We start from the raw sequence: 11836 nt of genomic DNA, 5'->3' as shown, positions 1-11836 counted from the left end.
AGACATCATGAAAATTTAATTCAATAGTAAGCCTCCCTTCTCATTCCCTGCCACAAGCAAATATCTCTTTATTTATCAGGGTTCTTATCCTGCCCTTCCCCAAGAGCTCACAGTACAGTGTTTGTTTTCAAAGCCCCATATGCACAGGTTTCCAGTGACTCAGAATGCTCTCCGCCTTTTCTCTTTAAGAAAGGATTAAAAATACACTCCTGCTGTGCCCCGCTTCCTCCTGCCTTTGTTTATGTGGATCCCTAATCCCCAGAACCACTGTTGAGATGGATAATACTGTCTTGTAAACCCCTGGGTAACTGTCAAGTCATGATGCAGGCTCAGGTTCTCTATAAAATGCAAAAGAAATGTTTTTATTAACAATAAAAAAAACAATTCAGAGAATCCTCATTAATTCCAGTAACAATTTCTATCCCACCTTAAATTGCTTCAGGTCTTTCTAGTTGAATGGATCTTCATAGACATGGAGATGAACATTGAAAATCTCCCACACGAGTCCCACCCTGCAACAGAAAAGGGAGAACTTTTGCAAGGCAATGGATTTTAAAATGTTATCTCAAGCATTCTATTATCATTTTTAGTTTCAGGAGAGAGTTGAAGATTTGGAAAAAGAACGAAAATTGCTGAATGACAATTATGACAAACTCTTAGAAAAGTAAGTACCAAGTTTAGATCTCAGAACATTGTTATAAAAGATAGTTATAGAAAAGTGCAATCTGAATTTAAACAATAAGAATAATTCCTAGTCTTGATAAGGAAGGACACAGGGAAACTGGTACTCAACACAGAATATAAACTGACAGACTCTTTTAGGAAGAGAATACGACCTTATCTATCAAAACGTTAAAGGTACATCTCTTTTGTGCCAGATAACCCATTTTTTGGAAACAAAAACTAAAGGAATCCTCTTGTGTATGTGCAAAGATACCCCTGTAGTAAGAATGTTAAATATTCCTGAATTGTTATTTTAATCTGTAAAAGTAAAAAAAAAAAAAATGGAAACAATCAAAATTTCCTCTGATAGGGATTGACTACATAAATCATGTTGCACCCCACACTGAAATAGTATAAAGTTATTAAACCTATATACCTAAGATATACTGTTAAAAGAAAATACAAATTGCAAAATAATGTGTTGTGACTTAAATTATGTCATGTGTGTGGATCCACAACCTTTTAATGAGATGAAAGGACTGAAATAGGGTTTTTATTCTGTATATCTCTGTATCATTTTAATTTTTCACAACAAATATATATTCATGTATTTTGATACTACACTTGATCTTAGCCAAAAGGCCGAGAAGCGATATTCATGTATTTTGAAATTAAAAATACTGTAAATTTTAAAAAATTAAAGATAGCTTCTGACTAACTTAAGGACAGCGGGGTGTAGATTGGCGAGGTTGCATGGGAGCATCCTGGGAAGAACTGACACTCTTCAATTCAGTGAAATAAGATAGTGTCAGCCTTACCCACTTTGAAGACTCCCTATGACAAACATTGCTGTTGGCCTCGTCCCTTCATTATTCATAACATTATCTTCTCAGATCATCATGTAATGTATGGGCAGAAAGTGCCAAGAAATCTCAGTACTAGCTTAAACAAGTTGTTTTTAGACCACATTTATTAAAATGATAAATAGGAAAAAGACATAAGTAGAAATAATTGCTTGATTACCAGTGTCAACTTCACTTGTATAAATAATCAGGAACTGTGTGTTTTACACTGAAGATGGGTCTGCTCTGTCGTGTAGATATAGTGGTGTTCAGGATGCAGTCACTGAGAGCTTAGTTCCTGCCCTATAGTAGTAATTTACAACCTTAATTCAAAGGTGAGCATTGTCTAAATGAGCCACTGGTGAAGGTAGACGGAGGAGTAAGGGAAAAAGGAAATATTCTGTTCCTTATGTCTAATCTAGCAGGCCTGAGACTGTCTTGGTACACAGTTCCTTGCCTAAAGCAAGCCTTCATGCTGGAGAAGCTCCCTGGGAAATAGATAAGACTTGGGTTGTTTGCCCAGGGGGTTATTTGAGACTTAAAACAGAAGTGATACTAAGCAACTCAGTAGGACCCAAAAGTTCCAAGGCAGTTGGTAAATGACAGTTACAGAGAAAGCAGGAGCAGAAAAAAACATGTAGGGAAATGAATGATGAACTAGGCCCAGGAGATGCTGAAACTGTGTAATAAAGACGTCCTATCACCCAACTTTGAGTGTCCATCTGACAACTCTCCTCTCCCTCCTTACTTGCTGCCCATTTTCAGCATGTTGGATAGCAGCAATCAGCCTCAGTGGAGCCATGAGCTTGGAGAACAGCTGCAGCAGAAAGTCTCTCAGTTGCAGGATCAACTGGATGTTGAGATGAAAGAGAAGAGAGAAATCTTATTTCAGCTCTCACAAGAGAAAGGTAGGTCTCTCTCAAAGGAGGCATCCTCTACATCTGATAGGGGAGAAAGGAGCTTGGGCCAGCGTTTCTCCAACCCCATCTCTTGATCTTATTTGTGTGTGGGGCTGGGTACTGGATAACTAGACTAAGAACATTGGCAGTCAGATCAGATTCACAATCAAGAAAGCATGACACCTACCTCACGCGTATAGTTTTCCCTACACGATGACTTTCCATGTGAGAGAACGCCACTTCTTAATTTGTAATGTTTTTAACTATTTATTGAAAGTGTTGAAAATGAATTTTTCTGCCTTCTCATCAGTCATTTTAGGATGGTTGGAAAGTATTTTGTTTTCTTTATTATCTGATATCTGAAATTGAGAAGCAGATTATTGCTCTTTGTTACCACTGGCATTTCCCCTGTCTTAATTCTTGGATCACGGTAGTTATTCTGAATATTTTTTTAACTGATTATTTTTAAATACTGTCAAAGAGACCTTTGTCTCCTCTCTTTTTGCTGGCCTGGACCTTGATATTTAGTCTTCTCAAATTTATATTTCATCATATTCTAGTATATTCTCTTGACAGAGTGGAGGAAAAGAAATATGACAGCAAGAAAAATAGAGGCAGGAACCATAAAAGAATAAAGCTTAGGAGCACATGCTAAGAATCCTTGTAGTATGTATGAAGTACAAGTGAGGTCTTGTGGGTAATCTAATCCAACCTCCTCTCTAACGCCTGATAATGAAATGATCACTTTAAATGGTGATCTCCTTCCTTCCCTGAAACACACATAGAAATGTCCAAATGCCCAGAATGGGTGTGGAGGTGGGTGTCACAGGAGCCAGTAGCATAGAAGTCAGACCGAGTTGGGGAAGGACTGGGGAGATACTGTCAAGAATTTTGGACTACCTAGTCAAGTGGCTCTGATTTTTGCTGTGGTGGTGTTAGTGCTCCCTTCTATACTACAGCTCTGCTGATGTGGTTTTTTTTTTTTTTCTGCTGATGTTTTTTGTTGTTTTTGCAGTCCAAGTGTCAACTCAGGATCAATAAGCCAGAACCCCTTTGTAGAAATCAGAGAAAATTACTTCTCTAATGGCAAGTTTATAAAATGAATTAAACATTAGTGGGAAAGTGTATTTTACATTTGGGCCAACTTTAGCATGGTTGTTGGTAACACAGAGTTTCAGCTTTCTGTATTTTTTTCCCTCAGCTCAAAACAAAGATCTGGAGCTTGAACTCACCAACTTGCTTCAGAAGCATAAACAGGAAGTAGAGGATCTCCAAAATATAAGCACATTTTCCCAATCTCCAGACAGGCAATCTGCACCAGCCACTCACCCAGCTCTATTTCAAGAGACCACTCAGATAAAGGTAAGAGCTTCTTTAATCAAGCAAGTCTTCTCTACAGAGGGATCCCTGGCAAATATCCGCTGAAAAGATGAAGGGACTAGAAAACTCACTGAATAACATTTTGTCCTGGCTGAGGACACTGTTTGGAAGGGTATGAGAAGGTTGAGGGTAGAGACAGCCTCATGAACTTCACAGACTTTTCCCACACTGTACAGCTCATAAGCTTTAGAAATCTTTTCCAGCTGAGGACTTGCAATGATCTGCTGAAGAGCAAACATCCATTGGAGGTTGTATAACTTAGTCACTACTTCTGTTGAACATGAGTAACTAGGGCAGAGAGCCTTGTGAAGTAACACAGGTTCTCTTCTACATTTTGAAATAGATTCTGCTGCTGGTACTTTATGATTACCAGCAGCTACTTTAGACAATAGTTATTACTATACTACCGTATTTATACTCTGTTTTACCAATGCTTTTTCCCCTGTAGCCCTGTGAACCAAAAAGCCAGGAAGAAAAAAAACTGTCCCAGATGTTAAGTGAGTTGCAAGTATCGTATGCAGAGACCACATTGGAACTAGAAAAAACCAGAGACATGCTTATTCTGCAGCGCAAAATCAACGTGTGTTATCAGGTACAAGGAAAGATGGTGCCGGAAGGGGATAGAAAAATGGGCACTCAGGAACCACACACAAAACTGGGAATGAAGCAAGATCTGAGTTTCCAGGGCTAGTGCAAGGTGATATGCTGTCCTGTGCAAATACAAATGTGCTATCTTTTGAACTTGAGGGCTCACGCATGCCCATGGCACCTTGGCAATAGAAGCCAAAAGGGCCAGCTAATGAAAATGGCAAGTGGGAAGCTTCTGGGTTCAAATTTTGCCAGTCCCAGGAAAAATACTACCCCTTGGCACTAACAGCACAGCTGGTCCTGGAGAGGTCTGTAAGGAACCCAAGCCTTTTTCTAGGGGATGAATCTGCCCTGCTTAGGAGGTAGTGGCGTCTCCTTTACCCACAAGTGCCACCTTTTTATCTGGGCCGATCAGTTCTGGGCCACTGAGCTAGCAAAGTTCAGACATTATTTCATTTCAGGAGGAACTGGAAGCAATGATGACAAAAGCCGATAATGAAAATAAAGATCACAAAGAAAAACTGGAGAGGTTGAATCAACTCCTAGACCTCAAGAACAAGCGTATCAATCAGCTGGAAGGTATTTTAAGAAGCCATGGCCTTCCAGTATCCGGCAAGTCTTAGTAGTTTGTTCACTTCATTTTAGGATCTGTCACACGCTAAATGCCTTTGCTCCTCTCTGCACCTGTCGAGAGGGCCCCCTCTGTGTCTCGGTATATGACTTAGCCCTCCTGTTCTTTATCCTGTCATCTTTGTTATTTTAATACATGGCCAGCACCTTCTTTTCCTGCATCATATCAGAGTATTTTCTCTGATTTCTCTGGAGATTTTCAACAGGGCCCAGAAATTGCTGAATCTACTCTGAAAATCAGAATGTTGGTCCTAAGGTGAGTGAGGGCCTTCTCTCAAGATTGTTTCTTGAAGTCAGGCCTAGATCACAGTGTTTGTGAGATAATAGAGCTTCATGACTCCTCTCTCATCATCTTTTTCTGTGATTTCTCTCTGAAAGTTCCAAAATTCTTTGTTGCAGTTTGTGGATGTCTACAAAGCAGTGTAGGTGGCTGGACAGTTAGGCAAATTTTATAATGTGATACTTTCTATGTTTAGTTCAGTTTACTGGCGACCAAGATCTGGTCTCCAGCCTTACATGGTGAGAAAATTGGCTTTGTTATTACACTCAGTGGTGAGATTCCCGACTCATATTAACCAAATGCACTAAAGACAGATTTATACCAGAATGTTAATTTGTTATTCTAGGATAGTGGCTCTTTCACGGCTGCCTTGAGAATATGCTCAGGGCAACTTTTTTCTGGGAAAGCAGAATCAATAAGTATATAGAGTGAGCATGAAACTAGAGTAAAGGGAGGTGGGTCGTTCAGCATGATTTATGCACACCAGGGCAAGTCTGTTAAAAGGTCCCTGCCAAGTAACAAAGGAAATCCTTTGGACTGAAATTCTCCTGTCTTTCAGATTCAGGGTCTTTCTCCCAGGATAGTGCAGTGTAATACCCTTACCTACTTCTGAAGATTCATTTGCTTTAACTTATAGTTCCTTCATTACTGATAAGGCTAAAGAGTTTTACATTTGTTTACCAGTTATTTGTATTACTTCTTTTGATACTTGCCTGTTCCTGCCCTTAACCCTTTTCTTAACAGTATATTATTAATTTTTAGGAGCTCTTTATATGCTAGAATTATTAACTTTGTATCATGTAATGCAAATTTTTAATGTTTTCTTTAGTTATATTAATCTTATAAATTAAGAAACTACTCACCAGTGCCTGTATTCCACTTCTTCTGGGCAGGAAGATATTCTGATGTACCCAAAATATCTTTCTTCTGCTACTTTAACTCTTAAAATAGGACCTTTGTCATCAACACACTGTGACAACTCAGATACTCCAATTTGACGGAGACTATATATCATCTCAGGTTGGTTAGATATGGGAGGTAACGCACAGATTTAGTGGACTGTCTTACATATCTTTATTTTATATGCCATTGCCAATATTTTAAACCTCTTTCCAGTAATGCCCTCCCTGATTTTTACTCTATTACTCTTTGATTTAAAGTGGATTTTTTGGCCTTCTTACAATGAAATCAAATTCTTAACAGAATGAAGAGTCTTGTGATTGATCTGACTGGAAAAGAGGAATCACATCTTAATGGAGTCCAGTGTAATGTAATAGACACTGACTGTAACTTGCTATTCTCTCCAGGGCCAATATCCCAAACTTTTGGGAATATCTGCATTTTGTGTTTCTTGTGCTTCTGTAATGAAATTATTATTAATTCATAGGATCCTGCTCTAAGCCAAAACAATGTCATCTATGGATGAAATTGTGCCTCCAGTGTTAGCAATGTAACCTCCTGAGGTTAGCATTTACTTTCCAACTTACTTAAAATAGGCATTGGATTATTTGGCCATCAGAATCCAAAGCACCAGGTTGTCATTCTGTTGCTTTTCTTTAAAGTCACATGGTTTCCTGAAATAGTCACAACCTGGACTTCCACCATGGTTTTTATTCTCTTCCTACCTTCCTTTGCCTTAAGGAAGAAACTTCCTGCCCTTTAATGGATAGGCAGTTTTCTTTCCCCTGTAGAACAGCTTAAAGATGTGGCTTATGGCACCCGACACTTGCCATTTTGTCTGAAACCACTGCCAGTCCATGAAGATGAGGATAAAGTGGACATTTCTCCACGGCATCAGAGTGAGAACCTTTTTGAACTGCACATCCATCAGGCCTTTCTGACCTCTGCTGCCCTGGCTCAGGCTGGAGACACTCAACCTACCACTTTCTGCACCTATTCCTTCTATGACTTTGAAACCCACTGTACCCCACTAGTTGTGGGGCCACAGCCTCTCTATGACTTCACCTCCCAGTATGTGGTGGAGACAGACTCCCTCTTCTTGCACTACCTTCAAGGGGCTTCAGCCCAGCTTGATCTACACCAGGCAATAGCCAGTGAGCACCGCACCCTTGCAGCTGCATGGATTTGCTTTGACAGGGTTCTGGAGACTGTAGAGAGAGTCCACGGCTCTGCCACACTTACTGGTAAGTGCTGTTAACCTCCCGCAGTTCCCAGGATTAATGTGGCATTTCCCAAAGTGCATAGTTGATCTGCTGGTGGGTTCCCATTTTCTTCTCCCTTTATTCTTGATCCTTGCCACAGTGTCTGTATCCTCTGTGCCTCTCATACTTTCTGCTACCCAGGAACTGGTGGAGAAGTCTTTGGGGTGCTAGAGTACTGGATGAGGCTGCGCTTCCCCATAAGATCCAGTCTACAAGCATACAATAAGCGAAAGAAAGCCCAGGCATACTTGGCAGTCAATGTGCTTGGAGCCTGGGAAGCCCAGAAGGACGAGGTGAGAAAAAGGATGAACCCATGCAGGGGACACTCAGTCAAACAGCTCTTGAGAACAGCTCAGTCTTCCACACTCAATAAGAACTTGTTGAATGTGAATGAAAGACAAAAGCTGTCACACCACAACTAGTCTAGATCCTTCCCTTGGTCAAGCTTGAGTTTGAAATGAAATCATGCCCTTGGAGCTAGCTACATCTCCTTTCTATAAACAAAATGGCTTCTCTGTTCCACCCTCTTAAGATGAGGCCTGAGCGCCAGCATCTCCCCAAGAGAGGTATCTGCCAGAGCCAGTTTGAAGGCAGGTGAAAGGCATCTCTATTTCCCAATCAGAATTCGGCAGTTCCTTAGGTCATAGCTTTTCCTCATCAAGGGTTCTAGGCTTCACGTGCAATGCGTCTCTCAGCCTGCCCTTTTCCTCAATCCAAGAGCAACGTCTTTTCAGTCCAGATCGGGGACCTGGAAGAATCAGAATGAGCTGCGGGTGGAAATCATCCGATGCTGTGGCCTCCGGAGCCGATCGCTGGGAGCCCAACCCAGTCCTTACGTCATGTATCGCTTCTTTACCTTTTCTGACCGTGACACGCCCATCATTCCGGCCAGTAACGATCCCTGCTTCAGAGACCTGGCTCGGTTCCCCGTGCTTGTGAGTTCTGACCTGGATCAGTATCTGAGGCGGGAGGCCCTCTCTGTGTACGTTTTTGATGACGAAGACCCAGAGCCTGGCTCCTACCTTGGCCGAGCCCAAGTGCCCTTGCTTCCTCTTGCACAAAACAAATCCATTCAAGGTGGGAGTTCAAGGTTATTACATCTTTATGCTCTCTGCCCAGTGTTGTCTCCCTGTCCTAATTCTAGTTTTCTTGCTTGAAATAGTCTCTCTTAAAACTCGCTGAAAGGATTTGAGAATACTGTGAAGAGCAGCAGAATAGAAGACTTAGAACCTCACTAATCATATGGAAACACTGGCTTCTGCGGCTGCTCTTCAGCAACAGAAGGAAATTCCCGAGTGGGTAGACCCACCACTCTGCAGTCCATACCTCTGTGTCTGAACCAACATTTTCCATCTCTGTAGTGCTTTCCAGTATTTGTTTTTACTTAAGGCCTATTATTTCTTGGCACATGGCTAGATATCAGATTTTAAGTTGTGTCTGTAACATTTCACTGTAATTCTCTTGCTTCTTTTAAATATTAAATCCAAATGAGTTTTCCTTGCTACACCATGACAAATTTCTTGGATTCTCCCCCAGCCCCAGTATGAAGCTGAACTTCATGCTACCTTATCCTACATTCATACCCAAGGTTGTGAAGGTTGTACAAGAAGGGTCAACTCTCTGATTGCAGTCTGTGCTCTCATTAGGAAGTGTGGATGGTTACAGCTAGTATTGACCATATTAATAAAGCTTTGTTCCATGAAGTATGTGAGGCCTCCCTTCTCCCAATACCATGAGTGCTTAAAAAGCATAAGAAAAGAAGCTGACTCTTCTGCTCACAACTCATCCTTTGCCAAAGAGAGGCAATGTGAGCCATCTGTTAAATTAATCAGTGTTACAAAGTAGAAGTCTGACTTTCAGAAAAAAACCATTTTGCTTAAGTCTTCTTGGTTTTTGTTATTTCAGAAATAGGGGCCACGGGTGTAGATAATGGTTTTCTTAGTATGCCTAAGGTGTAGAAACTGTTTGGTAATAGTAGAATGTGCTCTTGTTTACTGATTGGGTGACTGACGACAAGCAAGTTATATCTCTCCATACATCTTTGACTATCCCTTCCTGAACCTGGAGGTACCAATCTTCCCCAATAAATATTTTGAGTAGCAGAAGTAAATATTCTGAGTGATTATGGATATTCACTGATATTTTATGTTGCTTCTGAGTGTATTGTCGTCATGGATATTTGATTGATGTTAATTACAAACAAAATGTTAAATTTAAACTGGGGAAATCATAGGTAAGGTTGTGATAAATGCTCATGTGCCTACTTTCATGTGATCAGATTTTATTAATGTCTGTGTGTCTCTCAGGTAATTTTAACCTCACTAACCCTGTGGGGGAACCCAATGGATCTGTTCAGGTGCAACTGGATTGGGGGTCTTGCTATCTACCCCCAGAGAGCTTCCCAAAGCCAGAAGCTCAGAGTGAGGAGAACACCAGGGATGCTTTAGAGACGTCAATAGAAGAGGAAGAGGCTTCCTTTCCTCCCCAGGTAGCAGATCTCCCCCCAATCCAGTGGGTAAAATTTGATTTGAGGAAGACAGTATTAAAACTGGGGTAAAAGAAATTCCTTCTGTGAATGCCATGCGTGTGTGCAAAGTCGCTTCAGTTGTATCTGACTCTGCAACCCTTGGGCTGTAGCCCTCCAGGCTCCTCTGACCCTGGGATTCTCCAGGCAAGCATACTGAAGTGGGTTGCTGTGCCCTCCTCCAGGGGATCTTACTGACCCAGGGATTGAACCGGCGGTTCTTATGGCTCCTGCATTGGCAGGCGGGTTCTTTACCACTAGCACCACCTGAGAAGCCCTCAAATGTCATGCTCTACAGATTTAATCTGCAGCATTCATAATGCCATAAGGCTATGGATGGAACAAAATCCTGGGTTCTATTGTAGGGAGGGAAGAGATGGCATATGTCCGCTCCATGGCAAGAAATAAATGAAGTCTAATACTGGCTCACAAATCTCTTTCTTGATTATCATGGCTGGTAAACTCATCTTGTACATCTGTCTCTGATCCTTCTATTTAGGACCGGATGGTATCTATTGATATTCCCACTGAAGCTGGCCAGTATCAAGCTAAAAGAAAACCTCCTCAGGTGGGAGAAAGGAAGGAAAGGGAACACCAGGTCGCAGGCTACTCAAGAAGAAAACATGGCAGAAAAACAGGCATCCAAGGAAAAAACAGAATGGAGTATCTTAGTCATAACCTCTTAAATGGAAATACACTACAGGTAAGGCCTTAGAAACCCCGAATATTGAAAGTATGGGTCATAGTGTCCCCAGGTTTATTATTCTCAGAGGTAGAAGCAGAAGCAGGCACACAAGATAAGTGATAATCACGGCTTTTTGTGGTGAGCATGTATTTCCACAAACATAAGTAGTTTAATAAACCTCTGGAGTGTTCAGTTCTGTTCAGTGTAAGTTAATTTAACAGATTATACACTCTGTAATTTATGCTTAGAGATAGAGTACCACAGTCCTAAGTAGGTCACTTCAACTGTAACCAAAATAAATTAAAAAACAACTATTTATTAAACACCTATGTGTTTGATTCTACCTCTTCTTCATAGGAAACTGAATTAAAAGTTACTATGTGGTCTGAAATATATATACACATGTACATATATAAGGTTCTAAATATATATTATATTACTGATTATGTACACTTATTTATATTGTATTATAATTATGCAATATTAAACATTAGATTAATATAATTATACAGTATACTTGTTTACAATTATAATTGTATCTGAAGCAGGTGAAGTACGTTGAATGGAAATTCTCAGGGCTTAAGATCTCCACAGATCATGGTTTAAAAAATCAACAAAAGGAAGAGGAAATGACATCATCCTATTCAGCACAGATACTGAAGGAAACCCCACATCCTGTGAATGGTATTGTCTTTTTAAAATACGATTTTCCTTTGTAATCTTTGGATTATTTTATAAAGCTGGTTATTTACTTTCTTCTTTCATCTTCATTGCTAAACTTTTCATGATCAATCGTTTTGGAGACCCTAGGCTCAGTTTTATGTTACAAGTGTGCTGGTTAGGCCAACCAAGCAGTCACTCTCAAAGAAAGTAGCTGTCTATGTATTTAAAGCTAGCTAGCCAGTTTAACTGGCTTCCCAGGTAGCTCAGTGACAGAATCCACCTGCCAAGTAGGAGACGCGGGTACACTCCCTGGAGAAGGAAATGGTAACCCACTCCAGTTTGCTTGCCTGGGAAATCCCATGGACTACAGTCCATGGGGTCACAAAAGAGTTGGACATAATTTAGAGACCAAACAACAACAGCAAGCCAGTTTAGCTAACTAGCAAGTATAAAGTGTTAACTCACTCGAGTTTTGTAAATTATGGTTACAAAGAAATAGGAGAAGGGTGATCGGTTCATT

General features: G+C 40.6%; 1 protein-coding gene and 1 pseudogene across 5 annotated transcripts in view; one reads left to right on the top strand and one right to left on the bottom strand.

The window, feature by feature from the left end:
* Positions 1-1207: 1207 nt before the first annotated feature.
* On the bottom strand, positions 1208-1317 carry LOC136172812 (U2 spliceosomal RNA; annotated as a pseudogene).
* An 858-nt stretch (positions 1318-2175) lies between these two features.
* The window catches only part of RPGRIP1 (RPGR interacting protein 1), a 36458-nt gene continuing 26797 nt past the window's right edge, over positions 2176-11836 (top strand). Inside the window, exons 1-10 of one of the 5 annotated variants that reach the window (XM_065940725.1) lie at positions 2176-2413; positions 3606-3766; positions 4233-4376; positions 4834-4984; positions 6974-7426; positions 7586-7737; positions 8179-8521; positions 9751-9932; positions 10468-10671; positions 11199-11337. In XM_065940725.1, the coding sequence (XP_065796797.1) occupies positions 2176-2413; positions 3606-3766; positions 4233-4376; positions 4834-4984; positions 6974-7426; positions 7586-7737; positions 8179-8521; positions 9751-9932; positions 10468-10671; positions 11199-11337 (2167 nt within the window). Of the gene's footprint in view, positions 2414-3605; positions 3767-4232; positions 4377-4833; positions 4985-6973; positions 7427-7585; positions 7738-8178; positions 8522-9750; positions 9933-10467; positions 10672-11198; positions 11338-11393; positions 11397-11836 lie in introns of those variants that run through there. The other 4 variants (XM_065940728.1, XM_065940726.1, XM_065940727.1 and 1 more) reach the window with 4 other exon arrangements.

This window comes from Muntiacus reevesi, chromosome 7 (genome assembly GCF_963930625.1).
Source record: "Muntiacus reevesi chromosome 7, mMunRee1.1, whole genome shotgun sequence".
Taxonomy (NCBI): domain Eukaryota; kingdom Metazoa; phylum Chordata; class Mammalia; order Artiodactyla; family Cervidae; genus Muntiacus; species Muntiacus reevesi.
Note: the sequence above shows the minus strand (reverse complement) of the source record. Positions and strands in the feature narration are given on the sequence as shown.